The sequence below is a fragment of the Misgurnus anguillicaudatus genome, chromosome 23, assembly GCF_027580225.2.
Source record: "Misgurnus anguillicaudatus chromosome 23, ASM2758022v2, whole genome shotgun sequence".
Lineage (NCBI taxonomy): Eukaryota > Metazoa > Chordata > Actinopteri > Cypriniformes > Cobitidae > Misgurnus > Misgurnus anguillicaudatus.
In genome coordinates, this window is record NC_073359.2 from 9,266,858 (window position 1) to 9,294,854 (window position 27,997).

General features: G+C 36.5%; 2 protein-coding genes and 2 long non-coding RNA genes across 16 annotated transcripts in view; 3 read left to right on the forward strand and 1 right to left on the reverse strand.

Moving 5' to 3' along the window:
• LOC129453176 (adhesion G protein-coupled receptor D2) overlaps positions 1 to 22,482 on the forward strand; it is a 149,958-nt gene extending 127,476 nt beyond the window's left edge. The window contains exons 25-28 of the mRNA XM_073862413.1: positions 14,769 to 14,923; positions 19,590 to 19,657; positions 19,761 to 19,934; positions 22,452 to 22,482. Of these exons, the coding sequence (XP_073718514.1) occupies positions 14,769 to 14,900 (132 nt within the window). The 3' untranslated portion in view covers positions 14,901 to 14,923; positions 19,590 to 19,657; positions 19,761 to 19,934; positions 22,452 to 22,482. The remainder of the gene's footprint in view (positions 1 to 14,768; positions 14,924 to 19,589; positions 19,658 to 19,760; positions 19,935 to 22,451) is intronic.
• LOC129449880 (uncharacterized) lies at positions 2,695 to 3,941 on the forward strand. 8 transcript variants are annotated; one of them, XR_012365824.1, is made up of 4 exons: positions 2,695 to 2,999; positions 3,076 to 3,150; positions 3,230 to 3,290; positions 3,428 to 3,941. It is a non-coding gene; the product is annotated as an uncharacterized lncRNA (long non-coding RNA). The 8 variants fall into 8 exon arrangements; XR_012365822.1 differs by having other exon boundaries at positions 2,695 to 2,853; positions 2,947 to 2,999; positions 3,230 to 3,941; XR_012365818.1 differs by having other exon boundaries at positions 3,219 to 3,941.
• Positions 9,505 to 10,812, forward strand: LOC129426566 (uncharacterized). 3 transcript variants are annotated; one of them, XR_012365816.1, is made up of 3 exons: positions 9,505 to 9,955; positions 10,035 to 10,095; positions 10,233 to 10,812. It is a non-coding gene; the product is annotated as an uncharacterized lncRNA (long non-coding RNA). The 3 variants fall into 3 exon arrangements; XR_012365814.1 differs by having other exon boundaries at positions 9,505 to 10,095; XR_012365815.1 differs by having other exon boundaries at positions 9,505 to 10,095; positions 10,273 to 10,812.
• nr5a2 (nuclear receptor subfamily 5, group A, member 2) overlaps positions 22,413 to 27,997 on the reverse strand; it is a 135,899-nt gene continuing 130,314 nt past the window's right edge. For all 4 annotated transcript variants that reach the window (XM_055217298.2, XM_055217296.2, XM_055217295.2 and 1 more), the window contains one exon: positions 22,413 to 26,257. In XM_055217298.2, coding sequence (XP_055073273.1) covers positions 26,010 to 26,257 — 248 coding nt within the window. In that variant the 3' untranslated portion in view covers positions 22,413 to 26,009. The remainder of the gene's footprint in view (positions 26,258 to 27,997) is intronic.

Genomic DNA, 27,997 nt, shown 5'->3' on the forward strand with positions numbered 1-27,997 from the left:
ACAGAGTACATATGTGAAGTTCTAGCTCAAAATTCCATATAGATAATTTATTATAACATGATAAAATTGACACTTTGTACAGTAGGTGTAAACAAAAATTTCGGCAAGAATAGAAACAAAGTTCCCGGCGCGGAGTAATACCGTACCTCACAGCACGTCTAATACAAGTCAATGGAGTTTGCAAATACTACTATAAAACCTGTTGGAATGCTTCTTTTGCAGCGATTTTTGTGTGAGCATATCAGTGAACACCCCTGACCACTCGGTGAGTTTCACGTCTTTGTAAATGAAAGTTTAATGCATTTTAGGAAAGATTGTTCCAGTGCACCATTAAACCCATTGTAAAGGTGGGAGGCGAAACACAAACACCCAAAACCTCTCGGGGCAGCCGCATATGTCCAAACCTCAGTCAAAACCGTTCTGTTTCATCATAAACAATCTGAAAACAGGACTTTAAGTGTAAAATACCCAACTTGTTCTTTAAGAATTCCCCTTGGCAGCCTCTTGCTTTTATTGTTCGATCATGAGCAAATTGAGAACTTTTCAAAAGAGATAATTGGATGCAATGATGGGTAGATGATGACGATATTGAGTTTTAAAATTTAATCTATTAAACTAAAATAAACTCTTGTGATATGAGCTACATCTGTAGTAGCATGAAGATTCTTGCACTGTGTACTCTATATACAGTAAAACGCTCATGCTCATAGACTACAGTATCTGCGTTCCATTGGCTGTGAGCAAAGGTATTGTTACCCATTACTCTTGGCAAAGCGGCCTATCGTTTCTGACAATAAGAGGTCATTTTTCATGCCTGACCTTCTGTTTGGACTGCATTTCTGATCGTGTGTAATGATGTCTTTGTGCTGGAGAATGTGGAAATTTAATCGCTTTTACAAAGAGGCCAGGCAAACGAAAGAGAGTTTGAGAGGAACAAGCGCGACCGTTTTAACAGGACAACATGTTTGAATTAGATGTTCTAGCACTGGCTCTAAATGGATTTCTGAAGTGGTTGTTTGTGAAGATTTTCAATCGGACGTAACCTTGAGTCTTTTTTATGGGAGGTCCGTCGGATTTAAGTGCTGGTATACAGCATGAAGAGCCTGAGTACGCCGCGCTTCTCTCTCTCTCCCCCTCTCCATCTATCTCTCTCTACCTCGCTTACCCGTCTATCTCTCTGCCTGTCTGCTTCTTTTCTCTGTGAAATTGAAAAATCTGCCTGTGAAGTTGTTGCCATTGTCTGGGTAATTAATGGAATGCTGAGAGCGTGGTTCAGGTGCTTAAAGAGTTTTCATCCCATTTTGCCTTTATTTCCTCATGACTAATAAGGATAGGAAATAGGCATTAGCGTTTTGTGCTTCTTTTATGTATAAAATTACATATAATACGCGCATTTAAATGAAAGGACGGTGACCTTCGCTGCGTTCTGTTTCAAACCCACCACATTTGTTTTGCATATGAGGTGAGGTTTTGTATAACAATCTAAGCGGTCCTGTTTTATTATGCACTTATTAATTATTACAGTTCAGTAGTTTAAAAGTTGGGTCAAGAGCTTGGAGCGGCATTTTAAGATGAGCTGAAAGTTTCTTGCATGTGGTAGGGTTACATTTATCTATTGATAGACATTGATTTCAGTTTAGTAGCATAATATTAGCATGGATGTAAATTAGATCTTTACAGTTAGTCATATATTAGCCAAGATTGTTATTACTGTATTTATTACCGATTAACCCCTCTGAGGTCTGACCTGTTTGGGACACTATGAGAAGTTTTGACATGCTCTTACCTGTAGCAATCCACCAAGGTCTGCTTCTGTTGTGTTAAACTCAAGGTTTTTAATGAATTAAGTGTCATTTAGTAAATATCTGTGCAGTAGTTAAGCATTGGAACTGACTTCAAATCTTTACGTTTGTGACCCTTCCTGTGAAAACCCAGCTACAGTCATTTTTTTTGTGATCAGGGCTCCAGACTAACTTTTTTCACTAGGAGCACAGTGCCCCCCAACTGAAAATTTTAGGGGCACAACCAAAAAATTTAGGGGCACACACCGTAAATCAACATGCTAACCAAATATTCACATTTCTACTAATTTCCACTGTATTACTAATGAATACTTTGATAATAGATGCAGAAAGTACAATGTGCTGATTCAAATTCAGCGTCACATCACATAAAAGGAAAAATTTATTGGTCGCACATGTGCGACTGGATGTAAAATTCAGTGGCACACTCTCAAATTTTGGTGGCAAAATGCGACCATTTGGTGGCAGTCTGGAGCCCTGAGTGATTATTGTTTCTACATAAAAACGATTTGTTGGTTCAACTTAAAAAAAAAGTTACCCTTTTTGAGTCAACTAATATTTTTAAATTGAATGAACTAAAAAATTTTAGGCAACCAGGTAACTTAATCTTTTAGGTTAAAGGCGGGGTGAATGATTTTTGAAAAACATTTTGGAAAAGGGAGTCGGGCCAAGTACCAAAACACACTTGTAGCCAATCAGCAGTAAGGGGCGTGTCTATTAACCGACATTGTTGCTTGGGTTGCATGTGTGTGGGGCGGGTCTATCAAAAAACGGTCCAGATTCTATTAGGGTAAGGGCGTGTTTGTTTAGATGATTTCAAATATCAACATTGGCTTTCAGAGTTCATGCACCCCGCCTTTAAACCAACAAGTTGTTTTTTATGTAGATGTAGCCAGGCAAGGCCTACCAGTACGGGGGTGTGGTTGGCTAATTAGTCCAAGACTTTTTAAGCAGGCACTGGGCAAGAGGCCTTGAAATGTGGGCCTTGTTTTGAAAGCACATGGGATGGTGCTGCTTTGTTTGGCTATGTGGTGAATTTGCCCCAGATGAGGTAGGCCAAGTTTATTATTTTTGTTTTGGTTGAATTGTTTATTTAAGGGGATTTATTTTTGATTGTATGGGAAAATTTTGTTTGTTTATTTAGATGCAGATGAATTGAGTAATGCTAACTGGGTATGTTGACCGCTGCCTGTGTAGGTAAATATATGGGCTTTGCTTAGTTTTTTTAAATAAGATTGCATGAAAGGTTTCATTTGTATTTCTCTTTGGAAAGGTGTTTTTGACACTCTGATCTGGATAAATGTTCAAAAAACCAACTGATTGTTATATCTGCTATTTGCCAATGAAGGTAAATGTATTTAATATTTTTAAATAGAAATGAGTGTACAGTTGGTAACCATGGTTTTAAATGTTTAGTGTTTTTGTAGTGTTTTAGATGTGGATAAAACCTGGAATGCTGATTGCCTGCTTTTTGGGTAGCTGATAAAGGTAAAGTTGTGTTTTTGGTATCCTACTTTTAAGCTAATAAATTAAATGGGCAGTTGGTAACTGTGTTTAAGAAAATGTTAATGTTTGAATAAAATAAATGATGTATTGTTAATTTTTGTTTGTTTTTTCTGTTTTAGTTAAGTTGATTGCTGTTTCTCCCGTGTTGTTTTTGTTTAGTTCCCTGGTCGGCCGGCCTCAGAAGTGTGCTGCATGGTGGCAGCAAGTGTACATTGTGAACTGGTTGTGTACGAGTCCGGTTGGCTGGGGTTCTGTTATCTTTTTCTTTTGTTTCTTTTTTTTATTGATGACCATCTTCCCAGCCTTATGTCATTAGCTCAACTCATTGTGATTGTGTTCTGTGTGTGCATCCCTTTGGGGTATGGGATCCATGTTTGCTGTGGTTGTTTTTTGAGTTATGAGTGAAGGGTTAGGTTTTTGAGTTGTTTTCTATTTTGAATTGTGGTGTTTATTTCCATTGATTTTTGTCTTTTTCTTTTTACTGTCATTAAAAAATGGATGTGTACTTGTACCTTAAAGGTTTGCCACACGTACCGTAACCAGCTACTATGGAGAGTTTTTGAGCTGGTGGTTAACATCTTTGAGAGCTGAGATTAATTTTGAATGAGTTATGTAAATAAATTATATCATTTCTATGTTTAATTGTGTACATTATTTGTGCTTTATTGTTTGAAATAAACCTTTTTTGTTGTTCTTTGAGTAGTCCAAAGGGTTTTGACTTTGTGCCTGTGCATTAAACAAGGTATTCTCTTTCAAATTAGTTGGAAGGGGTGGCGTAGTGCTACAATTTGGCGTAGTCGGCAGGTTGGATCAACATAGATGTACTTATTTTTTTGGTAGGCTGGGAAGTAGGTAGTGTTTTTGTTTTGTAATTATTTTTTTGTAGGGAGAAACAGCAATTGACTTCGTGGGACCTTGATATTGTCACTGGACAGGATCTGCTGTTGTGTAAGCTGATTGTCTGCTGTAGCAATGGCAGAGGAGCTGCAGAACTTACGGGAACAGTTGGAGCAACTGCGTGTGGAAAATGAGAGACTGAAACAACAGACACAAAATGGAGCTTCAGCAGCTGGTGTTTCAAGTTCAACACCTGAGGGTAATGGACAAAGGAGGGAACAAGCTTTGTACTTGCCTAGGGAGAGAAAATGTCCCAAATTTTTTGGTAAAGTGGGATCTCTGCCTATTGAAGATTGGATTGAAGAGGTGGAGAGTTGTATTAGAGGGAGACACATGTCAGAGTGGGACAAAGCTGTGTTTGTGTATGATCATTTAGAGGGGGAAGCTCGGACTGAAATTAAATTTAGGTCTAGGGAAGTTAGAGAGAACTCAACTCAGATTTTTAGTGTTTTGCGTGAGTTGTATTGTTCTTCCTTTTCTTATGTTACCTTACAACAACAATTTTTTGATAGAAAGCAAAAAGAAGGGGAGTCTTTTCAAGAGTTTTCTCATGCTTTAATGGATTTGATGGATAGGATCCGAAAAGCTAACCCTAATGCTATGTCTGACCATCAGGTGGTTCTACGGGACCAGTTCTGTGAGAATGTTTATGACCATACTCTCCGTAGGGAGCTTAAAAGACTGGTAAGGCAAAATCCTTTGTGGACGCTTCTTGAATTACGCAAAGAGGCAATGCGGTGGGTGGAGGAGGGGCAACCTATCCGAAATAGACCTAGTAGAGTAGCTCCTCACTCACTGGAGACCCAAGCTATTGTTACATGCGAAGAGAATAGAATGGTTAGTTCGGAGTTTGCCGAGTTAAAAGATATGGTTGTACGCCAACAAGCACAACTGGATTTGATTTTGAAAACCTTAAGTAACACAGAAGGAAGTTCTAGTAATGTAACTAGGCCCCCTAGAAGTACTAGGTTCCGCCGAACACCTGATGGTCAACCAATATGTGTTAAATGTAATCAAGGTGGTCATATTGCTAGATATTGTACTACTATAGTTCAAACTGGTGTTCCTGATGTCCCAAACTCCAATGTTGGCACAGTTTTTGGTTCGTTGCCAGGGGCGGAAAACTAGTGCCCCCCAGGGTGCAGAGCCACACGCTGGAGATGGGGACATTGGGCTCAGAATTGGATCAAGGTATAGTTTCAAGTTTGGTAGGATCTTGTCCAACTTTGCAGGTCAAAATGGGAACTGTTGATGTTTTGTGTTTATTGGACACAGGTTCCATGGTTACCACTGTCACTGAAAGTTATTTTAATTTTCATTTTTCAGATTTGGGTAAAGGGGGGCTTCAAGAGTGTGCATGGTTGGCTTTGAAAGCTGCCAATGGCATGGATATTCCATGTGTGGGATATGTAGAACTGGATGTTAGTATATTCGGTGTTACTTTACCCAGTAAAGGCATTTTGATTGTAAAAGACGCATGTTCCCCCAGTATGCATGCCCAGAAAGAAAAAATCCCTGCAGTGCTAGGTATGAATATTATTCAGGAATGTTACTCTATTTTATTTGACAAACATGGTGCAGAGCTTTTTCAGGTCCCTCAGGTGCGAACGGCTGCTCCTGCCTGGAGACAGGCACTTCGTTGTTGCCAACAGATTGAAGCCATTTCAGGCCCCGCTTCTATTTATAAGGTAAGAACACAGGGTAAGGCCCCAATTTGTGTTGCTGCAGCTACTATGACCATGGTCCCGGTAACTTGTCCTCAGGTTTCAGGTGCTGTAGTTGAATTTTTGTTAGAACCTTTAGGGCCTGAAGAAAATGCTCTTCCAGAAGGCTTGCTTTTGTCTCCATCTGTAGTCTATGCTGAGGGAGGGTTAGTATATGCCCCCATTGTTAATGTAGGTAGTGTAGATGTATGGGTAGCACCTCGTCATACTATAGGCACTGTTCAGGTGGTGAAAGTAGTAAAAACCCAAGGGCCCAATTTAACAATTTCTCCTGAGAATGTTTACACAGCCCATGTTCATCTCCAGATGGCTGAACAAGTACCTGTTGATGAGGTAAAGTGCCCTAATTTTGAAGGGCTGACAGAACAGGAAGTAGGACAGGCAAATCATCTTTTGAATAAGTACCAGTCCCTCTTTTCTGTAAGTGAGGGTGATATAGGGTGCTCATCAGTAATTACACATGAGATCCCTGTGGTGGATGATAAACCAGTTCGACAGCCATATAGGCGAATCCCTCCTTCTCAGTATGAGTCAGTGCGAGCCCATATCCAACAGCTTCTGGATAGTAAAGTGATAAGGGAGAGTAGTAGTCCTTATTCCTCTCCTATTGTCTTGGTACAAAAAAAGGATGGGACAATTAGGATGTGTGTCGATTATCGGCAGCTTAATGCAAAGACTAGGAAAGATGCATACCCGTTGCCTAGAATTGAAGAGTCTCTGGATGCATTGACTGGGGCAATTTGGTTTTCCACTTTAGATCTAGCCAGTGGGTACAATCAGGTACAAGTGGCTGAGGCTGATAAACCAAAGACTGCTTTTTGTACCCCATTTGGCTTATTTGAGTTCAATCGGATGCCTTTTGGGCTGTGTAATGCCCCAGCAACGTTCCAGAGACTCATGGAGCGTATGTTTGGAGATAGGCGGTTCCAATCTTTGTTATTGTACTTAGACGATATTATTGTTTTTTCGTCTACCGTGCAAGAGCATTTGGTACGTTTGGAAGAGGTATTTGTCCGGTTGCAACATGAGGGTCTTAAGATCAAGCTAAACAAGTGTAGTTTTTTTCAGAAGCAGGTAAAGTACCTAGGTCATGTTGTATCCCAACAGGGGGTTGCTACTGACCCTGGGAAAGTGGCAGCAGTGAATGATTGGGGTCGCCCAGAGCATTTGGCAGGCCTTCGATCGTTTTTAGGGTTCGCCAGTTATTATCGACGTTTTATCGAGGGATTTGCCAAGCTAGCTAGGCCCCTGCATGCACTGGTAACCAAATTGAGTGGCAACAGGAGAAAAGGGAAAACCCCAAGGTTGCCCTTGGGTCCCTTGTGGGATTCTGAGTGTGAGTACAGCTTTCAGACGTTGAAGACAAAACTTGTTACAGCACCCGTGCTTGCTTATGCTGATTTTAAGAAACCATTTGTTTTGGAGATTGATGCGAGTCATCAGGGGCTGGGGGCAGTGTTGTCCCAAGAGCAGGGGGGAAAGCTCCGCCCGATTGCCTATGCGAGTAGAGGCTTACGGAAGACTGAGAGGAATATGGAGAACTATAGCTCGATGAAGTTGGAGTGTTTGGCTCTCAAATGGGCAGTATGTGAAAAATTCAGAGAATATCTTTTGGGAAACGAGTTTGTGGTTTATACTGACAACAACCCCCTCTGTCATCTGCATACATCAAAGTTGGGTGCCCTGGAGCAACGATGGCTATCCATGTTGGCTTCTTTCAATTTTGTTATAAAATATCGCCCTGGTAGGGTTAATCAAAATGCAGACGCATTATCTCGTCAGAATATGAAAGATGTTTTTCCAGGTATAGAGGTCCCATTAGCGCTACGAGAGCAGGTTGGTATACATCCTCTGGAACAGGCGGTGGTAAGGGTTAATGAAATCGCTGCACTGCCTGGACGCTCACAATCAGATTTGCGGTCTTTGCAACAGGCAGACCCTGTTATTGGCCCTGTTATGAAGGCTTGGGATGGGGGTACCCCTCTGCAGGCTTCAGAGTTGGTGGAAATGGGTCGAGCAGTGAAAGAGTTGTCTAGGCAATGGGATCGATTGCGTGTAAAGGATGGGTGCCTTTATCGTTTAATTCATTCACCTGATGGCCACCAAGAGATCTATCAGTTATTGCTACCTCAAAACCTTCAAAAGGAGGTGTTTACCAGTTTACATGATGGTCATGGGCACCAAGGGGTAGATAGGACTGTTGATTTGGTTAAGCGTCGTTGCTATTGGCCAGGAATGTTGAAAGATGTGGAGCAGTGGTGCCGTGAGTGCCAAAGGTGTGTTCTGGCTAAAGCTGTCCAACCAAAGGTGAGGTCTTTTATGGGTACACTGCAAGCGTCCCAGCCCCATGACATTCTAGCAGTAGATTTTACTATGTTGGAGCCGGCGAGTGATGGAAGAGAGAATGTGTTGGTGTTGACAGATGTTTTTTCTAAGTTCACTCAGGCTATTCCTACAAGGGATCAGCGAGCAAGTACGGTAGCTCAAGTTTTGGTCCGCAATTGGTTTCAATTGTTTGGAGTGCCTCGTCGCCTTCATTCTGATCAGGGACGAAATTTTGAGAGCAATCTTATCAGCCAGTTGTGTAAACTGTATGGTATACAGAAAAGTCGCACTACCCCTTACCACCCACAGGGTAATGGGCAGTGCGAACGTTTTAACCGAACCCTACATGACCTATTGCGTACTTTGCCTCCTGAAAAGAAGAAGCAGTGGCCTCAACATTTGCCGCAGCTTGTCTATGCATATAACACCACAGTGCATCAGTCCACAGGGGTAAGTCCACATTTCCTTATGTTTGGATCGGAACCCAGATTGCCAGTTGATTTTTTGTTGAATAATCAATTGGAGATGACAGTGGAAGCACCTGAAAGGTGGATTGTGGAGCATCAGGATAGACTCCAGGTGGCATATGGGGAAGTGCAAAAGAGGCTGAGTGATAGGGTTGCCCGACGTAACCAGCGCCATAAGAGTAGGATAAATGATAAAGGGTTTTGTGAGGGTGAGTTGGTTTATTTAAGAAACCATCAACGTGGGCGGAATAAAATCCAGGACATGTATGATTCATGTTTATATAAGGTTGTTCGGGCAGCAGGTGAGCAGAGTGCAGTATATTCAGTCGCTCCGCTGTCTCGGGAAGGGCCGGAGAAGCAGGTGCATCGGTCAGAAATGCGTAAGGCATTTTATGAACCTGGAGCGGAAGATGTGGGCCCTCCTGTTCTTAGTGAAGTGTTTAACGGAGGGGCTGGTACTGACTCTGCATTGGAGAGGGATTCTGCCTCTGATAGTGAGTCTGTGTCGATTGTAGTATTGCATAATGATGATGAGGTTGTCCCTTTAAGTGCTGGTGGTGAGGACCACTCAGAGTGTTTGCTTGTCTCTGGGGAGCAGCCGTTGAGCTTGGGGCGTCCAAAGAGAAGTACAGCAGGTCAACATTCAAACCCTTATAGATTACCAAGATCTGTGGCAGCAGTTAGTGAAGATTCAGCTTAAAGAATAAATTTGTTATTTTGGGAATTTATTTATTGTTATCGTCGGGTCGCCGATTCATTTGGGGGGGATAGAATGTAGCCAGGCAAGGCCTACCAGTACGGGGGTGTGGTTGGCTAATTAGTCCAAGACTTTTTAAGCAGGCACTGGGCAAGAGGCCTTGAAATGTGGGCCTTGTTTTGAAAGCACATGGGATGGTGCTGCTTTGTTTGGCTATGTGGTGAATTTGCCCCAGATGAGGTAGGCCAAGTTTATTATTTTTGTTTTGGTTGAATTGTTTATTTAAGGGGATTTATTTTTGATTGTATGGGAAAATTTTGTTTGTTTATTTAGATGCAGATGAATTGAGTAATGCTAACTGGGTATGTTGACCGCTGCCTGTTTAGGTAAATATATGGGCTTTGCTTAGTTTTTTTAAATAAGATTGCATGAAAGGTTTCATTTGTATTTCTCTTTGGAAAGGTGTTTTTGACACTCTGATCTGGATAAATGTTCAAAAAACCAACTGATTGTTATATCTGCTATTTGCCAATGAAGGTAAATGTATTTAATATTTTTAAATAAAAATGAGTGTACAGTTGGTAACCATGGTTTTAAATGTTTAGTGTTTTTGTAGTGTTTTAGATGTGGATAAAACCTGGAATGCTGATTGGCTGCTTTTTGGGTAGCTGATAAAGGTAAAGTTGTGTTTTTGGTATCCTACTTTTAAGCTAATAAATGAAATGGGGCAGTTGGTAACTGTGTTTAAGAAAATGTTAATGTTTGAATAAAATAAATGATGTATTGTTAATTTTTGTTTGTTTTTCTGTTTTAGTTGAGTCGATTGCTGTTTCTCCCGTGTTGTTTTTGTTTAGTTCCCTGGTCGGCCGGTCTCAGAAGTGTGCTGCATGGTGGCAGCAAGTGTACATTGTGAACTGGTTGTGTACGAGTCCGGTTGGCTGGGGTTCTGTTATCTTTTTCTTTTGTTTCTTTTTTTTATTGATGACCATCTTCCCAGCCTTATGTCATTAGCTCAACTCATTGTGATTGTGTTCTGTGTGTGCATCCCTTTGGGGTATGGGATCCATGTTTGCTGTGGTTGTTTTTGAGTTATGAGTGAAGGGTTAGGTTTTGAGTTGTTCTATTTTGAATTGTGGTGTTTATTTCCATTGATTTCTCTTTTTTTTTCTTTTTTACTGTCATAAAAAATGGATCTTTCCTTATACCTTAAAGGTTTGCCACACGCACCGTAACCAGCTACTATGGAGAGTTTTTTTGAGCTGGTGGTTAACATCTTTGAGAGCTGAGATTAATTTTGAATGAGTTATGTAAATAAATTATATCATTTCTATGTTTAATTGTGTACATTATTTGTGCTTTATTGTTTGAAATAAACCTTTTTTGTTGTTCTTTGAGTAGTCCAAAGGGTTTTGACTTTGTGCCTGTGCATTAAACAAGGTATTCTCTTTCAAATTAGTTGGAAGGGGTGGCGTAGTGCTACATAGAGGACAATAAACTCAAAAATGGCTTTAGCTACATTAAACAATCTGTTGGTTTAACTTAAAAGAGTAAGTTACCTGCACTGCAAAAAATGATTTTCAAGAAAAAATGTCTTAGTATTTTTGTCCTATTTTCAGAAAAAAAATCTAATATTAAGATGCTTTTTCTTGATAAGCAAAACGACCCAAGAAAATAAGTCTAGTTTTTAGACCAAAAATATCAAATTTAAGTGATTTTGTTCATAAAACAAGCAAAAACAAAATCTGCCAATGGGGTAAGCAAAAAATCTTGAACATTTTTCTTAAACACTAAATTCCAGAAAAATTCAAGCAATTTTTTTGCTTGTTTTATGCACAAAATTACGTAAATTTGATATTTTTTGTCTAAAAACTAGACTTATTTTCTTGGGTCATAAAAAAGCATCTTCATTTAAGAATTTTTAGATATTTTTACTGAAAACAAGACAAAAATACTAAGAAATGTTTTTATTGAAAATCTTTTTTTGCAGTGTGGTTGCCCAAAAATTTTGGTAAAAATATTAGTTGACTCAAAAAGTTAACTAATAAGTGTTGACTAATATTGTTGAAATATTGTCATTTTTATGTAAAAAAGCTGGGTTTTCACAAATGTAAAGATCTGAAGTTAGTAAGTTCAACCGTACACTGTAAAAAATGCAGCATTTTTGTCAAATCAACACATATTTTTATGTTACTTTAACTTAACAAATTAGGTTAAACAATTTCAACTTGTTTTTATAAGTTATGTCAACTTATCACAGGTCAAAAATAGTAGGTTGAATTGACTTGCAAAACCAAGTTGTTTTACCTGCATGGTGCATTTGTGTTTTACAGGGTAACGTAAAGTACAATCAGTGAAAATTTAACCTTGATATCTTTAGTATTGACTGAGTAAGATCATGTCAAAGAATAAAATCAATATGTAAAATCTTTAATTGAAATCAAACTTTGATGCTCCTAATCTCCTTTAATGAATACCTAATTTTCAAAATGTTGATGTCTTTCTTTGTTCAGTCAAGAAGAAATTAAGTTTTTTGAGCAAAACATTCTAAGATTTTTTTCATTTTAATGGACTTTATTAGACCTCAACAGTTTACAGTTTCAAAATTGCAGTTTTAAAGGACTGTAAACGATCCCAAACGAGGCATAAGGGTCTTATTTAGCAAAACGATTGTCATTTTTTGCGGGAAAAAAAACAACACTACTTCTAGTCTTGCACCAGCTGTGTGACGCAGCAGTGTGACCTTGCGTATTGCTATTCACGTCAAAAGGTCACGGATGACGTATACGAAACTACGCCCCAGTGTTTACAAGTGTGGAGAAAGAGGACCGTTACGACGTTGTTGTATGTCGAATGATGCTAATTAATGTCTTTGTGTCAGTTTATTGTTTAAAATGATCGGCAAATGTGCGTTTCATATATGTGACACATTACCTTTAATGTCATAACGTAATTACGTAAGGTCCCGCTGGCGCATCACATGGCTACTGCAAGACGAGAAGTTGTGGTTTAAAAGTGCATATTTTTTATTTTTCTTGCCAAAAATGACAATCGTTTCGCTAGATAAGACCCTTATGCCTCGTTTGGGATCGTTTAGAGTCCTTTCAAACTGCATTGAAACTGTAAACTGTTGGAGTCCAATAAAGTCTATTAAAGGAACAGTATGTAAGAAATGTATATCAATTAAATATAAAATGGCCCTGATATGTCACTAGACATTAAGAAATCATTTTCATTTCAAATGCTTATATCAGTGACAACAGTGGTCTGGCCAGGATATTGTCATTTAAAAAGTGGAGTTGCAGCCCTCAACTGATGTTTATGTTGTCATGTTGTGTATTGACCACCAGTTGTGTGATTGCAGTACCAGTTTTGACCACAATCCTACATACTGTTCCTTTAAATTGAGAAAATCCTGGAATGTTTTCCTCAAAAAACTTAATTTCTTCTCGACTGAACAAAGAAAGACATCAACATTTTGGATGACATGGGGGTGAGTAAATTATCGTCAATTTTTTAAAGAAAATTGTGTATTTAACTATTTCCTCCCCAATTGACGAGTTATCTTGTCAATTAAGAGAAAACATTTCCCTGCCAATGAGACTTCCTGGACGAGTTTTTACAGTAATCTGTAATTACTCAATTTATAAAAAACTGAAGCAAAAACTAATTTTAAACTCCGTGTATGTTTTGATCATTGTTCTAAATCTGATCTCTAACAAAATTCCTTTACAAAAATGCAATTATTTCAGCTTTTTGCTCAAAACTTTGTATTTTTGAAGAAACCTATACCCATATTTAAGAGGTTATAAAAAGAGATCAAATAAATATGATTAATTTTTTTTCAATTTTGTTTGTTTGTTTGAAAGCAGAGGGTCTGTTCTTTCATTTGATATATTTGTATGTTTATATATTTAAAGAGAAATTCTTGGAAGGTATTTTGTGAAATTTGCTGGCGGGCAACTTTTTTTAAAAATGGCTGGCGGGGAATGAGTTAATAGATCATTAGACTTTACATTGAAATGTACAGACAGAGTCACAATTATGCATTTGGGAGCAGTGTTGGGGAAAGTTACTTTTAAAAGTAATGCATTACAATATTAAGTTACTCCCAAAAAAGTAACTAATTGCGTTACTTAGTTACTTTTCATGGAAAGTAATGCCTTACGTTACTTTTTAGTTACTTTTGCGTTACTTTTTCTTGGCTGAGGCTTGATCTTTTTCAGGTGTTTTTTATGACTGAAAAGTTCTGCGTTGAGAAATTGCATATTTCATCACAAAAATGTCGAGCTCTGGCCTGCCATCTCAGTTTCTGACTCAAACTGTTCCCACACAGGCGTGTACGCATAGAGTGCATAATGTGACTATGTTTAGTTTAAATCAGTACATCTTTTTTTATCAAATTAATTAAACTAAAAAAGTAACTCGCATTACTTTTTTAAAAAAGTAACTCAAATATTAATGTGTACATTTCAAAAGTGATGCGTTACTTTACTCGTTACTTCAAAAAGTAATATTAATGCACGTTGCTTGTGATGCGTTACCCCCAACACTGTTTGGGAGACACTTTATCCAAAGTTACTTACATTGCATTTATGCTACACATCAGTATGTGTGTTCCCTCAGAATCAAACCCATGACCTTTACGCTGCTAACGCAACGCTACAGGAACTACATGTCCATGGTGTAAATGCAGTGGTTCATGTAAATAACTCTTTTGATAGGATGGCTCGTCTTTGTTGTTTTCCTTTTGAACATTCAAAGTACCCATGCAGTGGATAACTCGAAAGCCATAAACTCCACCCCCTATTGATGACCTCATCACTCAAGAATAAACTGAACGGATTGCATCAGTCTGAGTGAAACCGAACCGTACACATGTGTGACTGCCACGCGGTCTGAATCTCAGCAAGGCATCTCTCAAAATGAAGGCCTTTAGTAAATCTTGTGGTTCTGTTGGTTCAGAGCTCTAACTTGATAAAGCCCAAACACATGAGTCTCCATCTATTTTCGATCTAAAACAGAGCCGTTTCTGTACCGTACGTCTGTGCATTTTTGTACAGCTCAATCAATTTTTATAATGTTGAGAAAGATTTTACATTGAAGCTTTGGATTAGACGTGCCATCGATGTGAAAATCTTGTGGTTGATATTCTCTGTATATTCTTTGTATATTTACGTTTGGGAACCGTTTTGAACATGTGTCTACTTACTGTATAAACAAAGAAGTCAATCATATCCTTCAATGACTACAATCAGTTTTGGATGGCATAAAATTAACTTTAAAAAAGCTATTTTGGTGTTATTTATGTAGCCTAGAGTAATTACACATAAAACAATGTATTTTCTTTCAGGAGTATTTAGCGAAACCTAAACACAGCGTCCCGAATGAATGCAATCTTAATGTACCCATGGAAGCAGAGCTGACATCCTGCCATTCACTCAGTTCACCTCCCCAACAAAATGGCACCATGTGTCTGCACTGAAACACTTCTCATCATGTGGTTTGGTAAAGTGGAGATTAGTTTTATCGACCTCAATGTAAACACTATTCTGCATGTTTTAATATATTGTGCATATTTGTATTCTTTGATGCCAGATAACTTGTACACTGCAAAAAATGAATTTATTACTTAGTATTTTTGTCTTGTTTTCAGTAGAAATATCTAAAAATTCTTAAATCAAGGTGTATTTTCTTAATGAGCAAAATGACCTAAGAAAATAATACTAGTTTTAGACAAAAAATATACAATTTAAGTGAATTTGTGCTTAAAACAAGCAAAAATATCTGCCAATGGGGTGAGAAAATTTAACTTGAATTAAGTGTTTAAGAAATAAGAAATCTTATTTTACAATTTTTTTCTCACCCCATTGGCAGATAATTTTGCTTGTTTTAAGGACAATTTCACTTAAATTGTATATTATTTGTCTTAAAACTAGACTTTTTTACTTAGGTCCTTTTGCTCATCAAGAAAAAGCATCTTAATTTAAGAATTTTTTGATATTTCTACTGAAAACAAGACAAAAATACTAAGTAAGAAAGTCATTTTTTGCAGTGTAGCACTTTTCCACCGCCAGGTCGAACTGTTTTAAAGCACGGTTACAGTTATGTTTTCACTTAACTGCACGATTACAAAATGCTCTAGGCCTGAAATTCTCAGCACGGTTGTCTAACAGCACATTCACACAGGGCGCCAGCATTAACGCTTCTTATTTACTTTGAATGGGTGATGTCATGCATTGCCGAACTGAATTGTGGATGCATCGGTGTCACGTCACTGCCATTGCTCGTGGCAGAAGTTCAAAAATTCTCTACTTTTCTTGGTGCAGGCTTCAGCCAATCAGATCGCCTTATGCAAATAACCTAGTGCAGACGCTACACTGCAAAAATGATTTTCAAGACATTTTTTTTTTAGTATTTTTGTCTTGTTTTCAGTAAAAAATATCTAAAAATTCTTCTTAAATTAAGATGCTTTTCTTGATGAGCAGAACGACCCAAGAAAAATGTTGAATTTAAGTGATTTTGTGCATAAAACAAGCAAAAAAAATCTGCCAATGGGGGTAGGCAAATTTTTCTTGAATTTTTCTTGAATTTAGTGTTTAAGAAAAATTTTCAATATTTTTTGCTTACCCCATTGGCAGATTTTTTTGCTTGTTTTATGCACAAAAACAAGGTGGTCTACAAAAAATGGTTTAAAAACTGGACTTATTTTCCTGGGTCATCAACAAAAAGCATCTTAATTTAAGAATTTTTAGATATTTTTACTGAAAACAAGATTTTTTTTCTTGAAAATCAGTGTATTTTCTCGAACTTGCAGTGTAGCCAATTACGTTTATGAAATACTGGAGAACAGAGGAGCATAAAAATGTTATTCATTGCGGTGGGTAACACTGAGACACCAGGGGCCTCATTTATAAAGCGTGCATACGCAGACTTTTCGATCAAATTTGTGCGTACGCACGCTTTATAAATCCACGACAAAGTCCATATTTATAAAAACAGTTTTTGACGTGGAAAAGTGCTTAGCGCCACGTCAGGGTCTGAGCAGACGTACGCACTTTTGCTTGTCTGATTGCTGCGAGTTTTTGGAAATAAAAGCCATTTTTACTGCTCGGTAAGGGTTTGAACATTGACAAGCGCTCTTTTAAATGTCTATTACATTAATTAGGCATCGTTTAAAGGTGGAGATCTGAAACTGCTCAGCTGTGCACACAAGTTCAAGATCATTTGCGATTTATAGATTTCACATCTGAAAGAAAGGGTTACGCGCTATTTCTACGCATACATTCGGTTTATGAATTACAGGTACGCATTATTGATAAATGATCGTAAGATCAAATGTAGAATGCTTTCTACTCAGCATTTTATAAATGAGGCCCCATGCAGGTCCACTCTTATTTGCTGTTGTCACTATGGCGATCGCGTTCAGGCCATGCTTCAGACATGGCCTCCGTCAATTGGTAACGCTGACGCCCCATGTGTATGTACCAAAACCGCTGGTAAAGCGAAATAAACACAGATGCGGTAAATACAAAAAAAAGAAAGATTATAATCCATAATGCACTCGCTATTTACATCGCATACGGCATTTACATCGTAGACTTCAACAAAGCAATGGCTGATCCTTTCTTAAAGGAAAAGTATGTAAGAAATGTATATCAATTAATCTTAAATTGCCCCTAATATGTCACTAGACATTAAGAAATCATTTTCATTTCAAATACTTATATCACTGACAACAGTGGTCTGGGCAGGATATTGTCATTAAAAAGTGGAGTTGCAGCCCTCAACTGATGTTTATGTTGTCATTTTGTTTATTGGCCACCAGTTTTGTGATTGCAGTACCAGTTTTAGCCACAAGTTTTGTGATTGCAGTACCAGTTTTGGCCACAATCCTACATACTGTTCCTTTAAGAAGACTATAAGCCCATTGTGGAAAATGAAACAATATCAATACTGGCTCAGTTAGATCGGCACTTAATGTAATGGTTGTAGAACGAAAACCGTTTGGCACGGCGATGGAAAGCCGCTATAGATGTTATGTACGATTGTAAAATACTGTATGATCTGAAACTGTTAATTGTGCAAAACAAACCTTTTTTTACATTTTATAGCTTGTTCTGATTGTTTTATTAAGATGTGAAGCACATGTGTTTAATGTTAAATTATTTAGCTTAAAGACTTTAAGTCTGTTTGTTCAGACTTTAAACTTTATTATAAATTGTAAGCAGTTCATTTCTGTTCAGTTTTGTCAGTAAAGTATGCACACACTTGACAAATGTAATGTTTCGAACGATAATACATGCTAAGAACAGTTTTGTAAACAAATATAAATTGTGCTTGTTGTATGTATGTTTGAATTGTTTTATAAAAATATAAATGATAGTAAAAATGTCCAGCATACAGTATCTTTAATAATGTTTAAAGACAACTTATGATGCATCTCTTAAAGTTGGTTAAGGAAATTCTTAGGCTGTGTCCGAAACCACCAACTTCCATACTATATAGTACGCGAAAAGCAGTAAGCGAGGCGAGTAGTACAGTATGTCCGAATTCATAGTATGTAAAGTAGGCGAAATGTACCCCAACATAGTATACTACTTCCGGCAAGATCCCGAAATGTTCATTCGATGGAACTTTTATTATCCCGTGAGCCTCCGGGAGGGGAGTTATCCAACGAAGAAGACGATGGAGGTGCGTTGTTTTATTTAAAAATACCCGAAAGCGGTAACGCGGCTCTATTCAAATGCAAATACATATATTAAACAGTTGTCCCTTGTGTTTAAATTGCACTTGTTTAACGTCATTTCAGTTAACGACCAAGTCCCTGTCCCAAATTGCGCACTTCATGTGGACTTTCTGTCTCGTGGCCTTAAATTGTGCATGCTTGCTTAGTCTTCGAGTCCGTAGGGTGTCCCATCTGTCATTTTTATGCTTCGAAGTGTGCTCATCAGCGCCCCCTTTGCCCCCAAGCAGACGACGGAAGGGAGAAGTTCACACTGATGGGCAACTTCTCTTCCTGTTTCCGGCTTGATGCTCGAGTCTGTCCTAAAATATGACTCTGGTGCACAAATGTTGACTCGCATCAAGGGTCCCTAAAGTCTGCAGTCACAGTATGCGATTTCGGACGCAGCCTTGGTGCACAGAGCAGTAATCTAGATAAAGGATTTGAAGAATCTTAAATAATAGTTATTATTATATAAATATATAGTTATAACCAGTGTTGGGGAAAGTTACTTTTTAAAGTAATGCATTACAATATTAAGTTACTCCCCAAAAAAGTAACTAATTGCATTACTTAGTAACTTTTCATGGAAAGTAATGATAATGTTACTTTTAAGTTACTTTTGTGTTACTTTTTCCTACTTGGCTGAGGCTTTGCAGGTGTTTTTATGATCGCAAAAATGTCAAGCTCTGGCCTGCCATCTCCGTTTCTGACTCAAACTGTTCCTGCTCAGGCGCACAGAGTGCGTAATTCCATGTTAATATGTTCAGTTTTATTGAGAACATTATTTTATTTTTAAATTGAATTAATTAAACTCAAAAGTAACTCACTTTTTTCTTTTAAGAAAAAGTAACTCAAATATTAATGTGTACATTCATAAAGTAATGCATTACTTTACTCGTTACTTTAAAAAAGTAATACTATTACGTAATGTGCATTATATATATATATGAAGAGTTCCGTTGCAAAACGAGATAACCACCGTTTTATTAATTGTTCAGAAATCTCGTTTTTTGGTTGTTCATTCCAATTAATTTCAGTGCAACTGCAGTTGGTTTGTTTTGATTTAAACCTTCATAAATTAAAAAATACAGCTAAGTAGCAACATAAAACAAAATAATAACATGATAACATAATAATAAACATGTTTTGCCAAACATATTTATATATATTTATATATATATATATATATATATATATATATATATATATATATATATTTATTTATATTTATATATATATATATATATATATATATATATATATATATATATATATATATTTATATATATATATATATATATATTTTATATACTGTATATATATATATATATATATAGATGACATCTCTATTTTTCTAAAATGTGTAAAATATCAATTATAAAGATTTTATTATGAAGACAGATAATAATAGCATCACATGCATGTTTCTTATGACTATATTTGAAGGTACTCTGCGATTTTCATCTTAATTAAGCTCACCTTGAATCCTGACTAGACCTGTGGATCTGCTGCATGTATGCTTTATCACCTTCTTATGTCTCTTTTTTAACATTATTAGTATGAAGTTGTTACATGTGTTGCTGTTTATCGATTTACTGATTATGGATCACTTGGCAGAGATGAAAATAAAGGGACACCCCTTGGCATAATAGTCATTTATTACAACGATGGAAAGATTTCAAGAGCTCATATGAAAACTCTTTATGGCAAGAGGTGACATCAGAGATTGCGAGTCTGACTGCGGCTTCCAGAGCACAAAATAACAGAATCCAAATCCAAACAATGATGCAGGTAAGCAGACATCCAAGGCAGCTGGAAAAAAACATTTGTAGTGTAAAAATGGCACGTTTGGAGAACGAGGGATTTTTTTTTTTTTTTAAGATTGTCAGTCTGATCACACACAATACAGAAAAGAGTCACATAATGAAGCAAAGACAAAATTACAAATCAGTTTCCTTGTGGCTTTATGTACATATGGGGGCTTAATAATACTTCATTTAAATGACATTCATCAGTTTCTTAGCTTGCGGCTTGCACAAAATACTACGACACCATTGCATCTGGGACGTGTAACTTTATGCGTTGTGTAACTCATATTATGATAATTTTTAGTCAACTGCAGCAGGTACCTTAACACTGTGTTTACTGCGTATATGAACTGTATATGTTTGGTTCTTTAGGTTATTAGATTTGCATTAACATTTGTAAAATTTTAAGGGACACTTCACCCATTTGCATTAAGCTGTGTATAGTTAGGAATGGTCATGCATCATTTCCTCAGTTGCCGCTGAGACAGGAGAAATACAGATTTCAGTGTTGCACTTCCTTCTTTCAATGATGTAAAAATCATCATTTTGCATCATTGAAAGAAGGAAGTGCTATATCTTTGTAGAGGGGGTGAGACTACAAACACCCCTTTTCTCGGTCAAATAGGCACCGAATTCGAAATTTATGTTACATTTCGTCTACAAATATGATACACTTTTAATAAAGATTAATGTTTCTACGGGTGAAATGCTCCTTTAAAGTCAACATGAAACAGCATTCGCAACCCATTTTACTTCTGTGACCCTGTCTGTGAAATTCAGGGTAAAATAATCTAATGATAAGATTAGGAGCATCAAAGTTTGCCTTTTGTCTTACTCAGTAAATATATCAAGTTTTTATTTTCACACGATGTTCTTTACATTATGATTTTATGTAGAAAAAAGTAAATAAAAAATAAAAAAACTTCACAGGCAGGATAATACGGAGCCCCAAAGGGACATGGAGCAAAAATTAAATAAAGGTTACCGTAGTTGTAATAAACTTTCAATTTGTGATAGTTTCAACTTTTAAAAAAATTTGCACTGCAAAAAAATCATTTTCTTAGCATTTTTGTCTTGTTTTCAGTAAAAATATCTAAAAATTCTTAAATTAAGATGCTTTTTCTTGATGAGCAAAACGACCCAAGATCAAATTTAAGTTATTTTGTGCATAAAACAAAGCGAAAAAATCTGCCATAAGGGTTAACCAAATTTTTCTTGAATTTAGTGTTTTAAGTAAAATGTTCAAGATTTTTTTGCTTACCCCATTGGCAGATTTTTTTGCATGTTTTATGCACAAAATCACTTAAATTTAATATTTTTGTTCTAATTACGGTCTAATTTTGGACTTATTTTCTTGGGTCGTTTTTGCTCATCAAGAAAAAGCATCTTAATTTAAGAATTTTTAGATCTTTTTACTGAAAACAAGACAGAAATTATACGAATTTGTTTCTTGGAAATAATTTTTTGCAGTGTGGCCATATGAATGCACTGCAAAAAAAAAAATGACTTTATTACTTAGTATTTTTGTCTTGTTTTCAGTAGAAATATCAAAAAATTCCTAAATTAAGATGCTTTTTCTTGATGAGCAAAATGACCCAAGAAAATAAGTCTAGTTTTTAGACATAAATATACAAATAAAGTGAATTTGTGCTTAAAACAAACAAAAATATCTGCCAATGGGGTGAGAAAAAAAATAAATAAATAAGTTTAGTTTTTTCTTAAAACACTTAATTTAAGCAAAATTTTCTCACCCTATTGGGAGATATTTTTGCTTGTTTTAAGCACAAATTCACTTAAATTGTATATTTTTTGTCTATAAATTAGACTTATTTTCTTGGGTCGTTTTGCTCATCAAGAAAATACATCTTGATTTAGGAATTCTTAGATATTTCTACTGAAAACAAGACAAAAATACTAAGTACACTGCAAAAAAAAAAATCTTAGTATGTTTGTCTTGTTGTCAGTAAAAATATCTAAAAATTCTTAAATGAAGATGCTTTTTCTTGATGAGCAAAACGACCCAAGAAAATAAGTCTAGTTTTTAGAGCAAAAATATTAAATTTAAGTGATTTTGTGCATAAAACAAGCAAAAAAATCTGCCAGTGGGGTAAGCAAAAAATCTTGAACATTTTTCTTAAACACTAAATTCAAGAAAAAAAAATTGCTTACCCCATTGGCAGATTTTTTTGTTGAACAAAATCACTTTTTTGTCTAATTTTTGTCTTTTTTGATATTTTGATTATCAAGAAACGCATCTTAATTTAAGAATTTTTTTATATTTTTACTAACACCAAGATAAAAATACTATGATTTTTTTTTTCTTGAAAATAATTTTTTGCAGTGTGGGACTCGGAGGCTGAACGTGACATGAAGTTTACATTCAAAAGAGCATCTTGACAACCCAATGGTATAATTTGCTATAATAATTGTAATCCTTATTAACTTGTGTTAACTCTTAACATGAGTTTAGAAATGGTTAACACTTTATTTTCTTACCTAGGTGATAAAGTGTCAGTTCAGATGAAAGGACATGGACGACAAAAGCAGTAACTAGGGGCAAGTTTGATTTCATGTTGACTTTAAGACCACTTAAATGCAATACAGTCAAATGAATCATTCAGGAAAAACAACGACAGTCCCCGAGTATGAAATCTCATCCATTCATTGTGATGCAAACAGGGTGAGTACAGCTAAAGGACAGACGCTGTCTTTGGTATAGAACACAGACTGCAACGATGAACACATTCATTGAAATCTTACGATAGGTCAGTCACTTCAATACAGCTCTTCATATATTACAGTGGCAGGACTGATGGTCGTTTAATGTGAATCACTCCATCACCGCTTAGCTCTCATATGTACATTTTGAAAAACGTGCTACAGTAAACAAATACATTTAGTCGTGATCCCACCCCTCTGTGGATGAAACCAAAACAATAAATTAAGCTTAACCAGTGACGTACATTTATGTATTCGTTCTACAAAAAAAGTCCACAGATAATAAGCCAGCACAATAATAAAAAAACAAAAACAATTCAAAACTCAGTATTAAGTGAGATTCATTTCCGATTTAGTGTCTCACGACATAATTAAGTACTGGTCAAGAAACTGTACACACCAGAGAAAGCAAACGAGAGGAATATATATTTTTGTCAACATTTTTGTTTCGTTTCACTATGAAATCATTGCTTCGCAATTGAACGCATTACATTTATCTCCCACATGACCACATGAATGTAAACACCTCTTATTTCTTTTTCAATTGTATAACATTAATACTTTATATATATGTACTTTTTATTTTACATATCGTAATTCACATCAGCACGGTTTAGCTAGCATGGAAATGAAATAAGGCAAGACTCGCATGACTGTGACATCACAAATTAGTAATACTGATAGTTAAAGATGGTTTTTTTTCTTATTCTTTTGTTCTCTGTAGGCTTTGGTCTTGTGTTGACTGAGGCAGGGTTTCTTCATCATGGCTCTGACATTGTGCTTTGTTCCAGTTCACATTTGATGCTGTTTTATCCTTGTAAAAGGACATAATTTGCAAAAATGATATCATATTTCTACACCTTTAAATAACATATATCCTAGATCGAAACGTTGAGACATACTTTCAGGTGAATCTATACTTGCCATAAATCAAATGTAGCCTATTTTTTAAACTATTAACATTATTTTAGGATTGTGACGTTACTGTTATGACAATTAAGTACTTTTTATACACTGTAAAAAGTCGGATCAACTTAAAAAAAATACTTCAATTGGTAACGATTAAAAATGTGACTTTTTCAACTTAAATTTTAATGTAAAAAAATTCACCTTATTAAATTTTTTCACTTTAAAGGTGGGGTGCATGATCTCTGAAAGCCAATGCTGACATTTGAAATCACCTAAACAAACACATCCCTAACCCAATAGAATCTAGACCAACCCATACACAAGCCAGGCAACAATGTTTGTTAGTAGACACACCCCTTACTGCTGATTGGCTACAAGCGTGTTTTGGTACTCGGCCCGACTCCCTTTTTCAAAGTGTTTTTCAAAAATCACGCACCCCGCCTTTAGGTAAAAAAATATATATTTTATGTGTACCAATTTCAGTCATTTTTAAAAAGTTTTTTCACCTTAAATTTATTCATAAAATGTTTTTTTATGTGTTACCAATTAAAGTAAGTTTTTTTTTGTTCAACTTAAATTTTCTCACTTTAAAGGCGGGGTGCATGATCTCTGAAAGCCAATGTTGACATTTGAAATCACCTAAACAGACCCACCAATACGCAACCCAGGCAACAATGTTGGTTAGTAGACACGCCCCTTAGTGTTGATTGGCTACAAGTGTGTTTTGGTAGTTGGCCTGTCTTCCTTTTACAAAGTGTTTTTCAAAAATCATGCACCCGCCTTTATGGAAAAATATATATATTTTATGTGTACCAATTTCAGTCATTTAAAAAAAAGAAATCACCTTAAATTTATTCATAAAATGTTTTTTAGGTGTTACCAATTGAAGTACGTTTTTTTGTTCACCTTAAATTTTCTCACTTTAAAGGCGGGGTGCATGATCTCTGAAAGCCAATGTTGACATTTGAAATCACCTAAACAAACACGCCCCTACCCCAATAGAATCTAGACCCACACATACGCAACCCAGGCAAAGATGTCGGTTAGTAGACACGCCCCTTACTGCTGATTGGCTACAAGTGTGTTTTGGTAGTTGGCCTGACTTCCTTTTCCAAAGTGTTTTTCAAAAATCACGCACCCCGCCTTTAAGTAAAAAATATATATATTTTATGTGTCCCAATTTAAGTATTTTATATTTTAATTCACCTTAAATGTATTCATTAAATGTTTTTTTTTAGGTGTTACCAATTGAATGACGTTTTTATTTTTAAGTAGAGCAGCTTTTACTTTTAATAGTGTAATACTACGATTTGTTTTTATAAAAAATCTGCATAAATTAAAGCGAAAACAACAACAAATACTACCATGAGGTTAAAGTTTCACACTTACAATAAAATACTGTTTTTCTATTGCATTATAGAAACAACACTACATTAAGTTCGCAGGTGTGGATGTGCTTAATTGTCATAAAAACGAAATGCCGTAACGAAAAATAGGCTTCATTTTCCAAAAGCTTTCTACTGATTGGACAGGATCTTGACAAGTTTGTGAGATTCACCCTTTTATTTATTTATTTTTATTTTAAAAGGGGAAATATTGATCATCAGCAGCCTCATGTGGCATTAACACCAGACGCACGAATTGTGCGTTGCCACAGGAAACACGAGTTGAAATATCTTAACTTATCTGGCGGATATTCGCGTCGCGTTAACCAATCAGGAGCTTGCTCTAGTAGTGACGTGATTACAGGGAGCGAGCGGAGTCGCAGAAGCCCCTCCCATGACGCGAATTTCATGCGCGAATGAAGCGAGTAAACTCAAAATGTTTAAGCGTCCAACTACTATTTGCCGCCTCTACTGCGGCTGGTGTGAACGCCACATCAGAGTGTCAAAGAAGAAATGACTGCCAGCTTTAAAAGAGAAATGTTAAATTTTTGGTGAGGGGTTAGAATAAAGTCTTTGGGTGGCGCGGATGCAATGGCTGTCCGTTTTACTTCTGCTTTCAATTGGCCGGCTCCAGCCCAGCATGTGTGTCTTTAAACAGACAGGAGGAGGAGGCCACATGAGCATGCAGATGCTCGATGCTGGCAAACCAGTCTAAGTCTTGAAAGAGAGCCAGTAATCTTAAACCCTCCAGCTTAAGTTCAAATTGGACCTTACAATCGCAAGGTCAGCTGCACACAGAACAAATAACGACTGACGGTCATGAATTCGACAACACTATGATAAATCCGCGGCCTGGAGGTCATTATAACACCTCACTTATACCATCACCTCCGAACCGTTCGGTGCACTGTATACTCCATCTCAGTGCGAATCTCACATATGCATGTTTCATTGTTCAAAGGCAATGTCTGGTGATGACGCTGGACTGAGGTGATGCCGTGAGCAGTGCGTGCGATGAGTCGGGATGGAAGGGTAGCGGCCGGTCCTCAGGCACGTTTGGCGTGCAACATCTCTATAAGTAGATTGTTACAGGGCACGTCACCGTTCAGGTGCTTGTAATACAGATACTCCTCCGCCTGGAGGCTGATGGCTCGGATCTCCGGCAACCGCAGCAGAAGCTGGCCGAATTTGTCCGTCTGTTGAGGGTAGTTGCACATGACGTAGTCTAGCAGCGCGGCGTTGACCTGTTCCTGGACACTTTCTACCAGGTGGAAGTTCTCTAGGTTCTTCACATCTGAAGAGAGGAGAAAATATATTTACGTTATTTAACTCATTTGCCCCCAGACATTTTTTGAAAAGTTGCCCATCAGCATTTTTTGTAATTTTCATAAAAGTTTTCCAAAAGTGCCTTCCAGACTGCAAAAAAAAAATGATTTTCAAGAAAAAATGTTCTTAGTATTTTTGTCTTGTTTTCAGTAAAAATATCAAAAAATTCTTAAATTAAGATGTATTTTCTTGATGAGCAAAACGACCCAAGAAAATAAGTCTAGTTTTTAGACCAAAAATATCAAATTTAAGTGATTTTGTGCTTAAAACAAGCAAAAATAATTTTTTGCTGAATTTTTCTTGTATTATGTAAATTCAAGAAAAAAAATCTTATTCCATTGGCAGACTTTTTGCTTGTTTTAAGCACAAATTCACTTAAATTATGTTTTGTCTAAAAACTAGTATTATTTTCTTAGGTCATTTTGCTCATCAAGAAAATCCATCTTAATTTAAGAATTTTTAGATATTTCTAGTAAAAAATAAGACAAAAATACTAAGTAAGAAAGCCATTTTTTGCAGTGCAGGTAAAAATTTTCTTCTAAAAATACAAATATATCAAATAAAAGAACAGATCCTCTGCTTTCAAACAAACAATAAACAAACAAACAAAACGGGAAAAAAGTTTCATCCCATCTATATTTTTTGATCTGTTTATAAACTCTTAAATATGGGTATTTTTCTTTAAAGAAAATGTTTTTTTAGCAAAAAGCTGAAACAATTGCATTTTTGTGAAGGAATTTTGTTAGAGGTGAGATTCAGAACGATTATCAAAACATACACAGAGTTTAAAATGATTAAATAACATTTTGGCTTCAGTTTTTCATCTAGTGGATAATCGCGGTATTGCAGATTAAAGCATTAGTCCATTTTCTAAAAAAAAAAATCCAGATAATTTACTCACCAACATATCCAAAATGTTGATGTCTGTCTTTGTTCAGTCGAGAAGAAATAATGTTTTTTGAGGAAAACATTCCCGGATTTTTCCAATTTTAATGGACTTAAATGGACCCCAACACTTAACACTTAACACCTAAAAGATTTTTTAACTGAGTTTCAAAGGACTCTAAACGATCTCAAACGAGGCATAAGGATCTTATCTAGCGAAACGATTGTCATTTTTGACAAGAAAAATTAAAAATCTGCACTTTTAAACCACAATTTCTCATCTATCTCCGGTTCTTTGACGCGCGAGCGCATGACCTTACGTAATACGTCTTCAAGTCAAGAGGTCACAGATGACGTATACGAAACTACGCCCCAGTGTGGAGAAAGAGGACCGTTTCGACGTAGTTGTATGTGGAATGATACTAATTAATGTCTTTGTGTCAGTTTATTGTTTAAAATCGTCCGCAAATGTGCGTTTCAGATATGTAACACGTGACCTCTTGACGTGATGACGTATTATGTAAGATCGCGCTGGTGCGTCACAGGACCGGAGATAGACGAGAAGTTGTGATTGAAAAGTGCATCTTTTTTATTTTTCTTGTCTAAAATGACAATCGTTTCGCTGGATAAGACCCTTATGCCTCGTTTGGGATCGTTTAGAGTCATTTGAAACTGCAATTTTAAACTCCATTAAAACTGTTAAGTGTTGGGGTCCATTAAAGTCCATTAAAATGTGAAAAATCCTGGAATGTTTTCATCAAAAATATTATTTCTTCTCCACTGAACAAAGAAAGCCATCAACATTTTGGACGACATGTTGGTG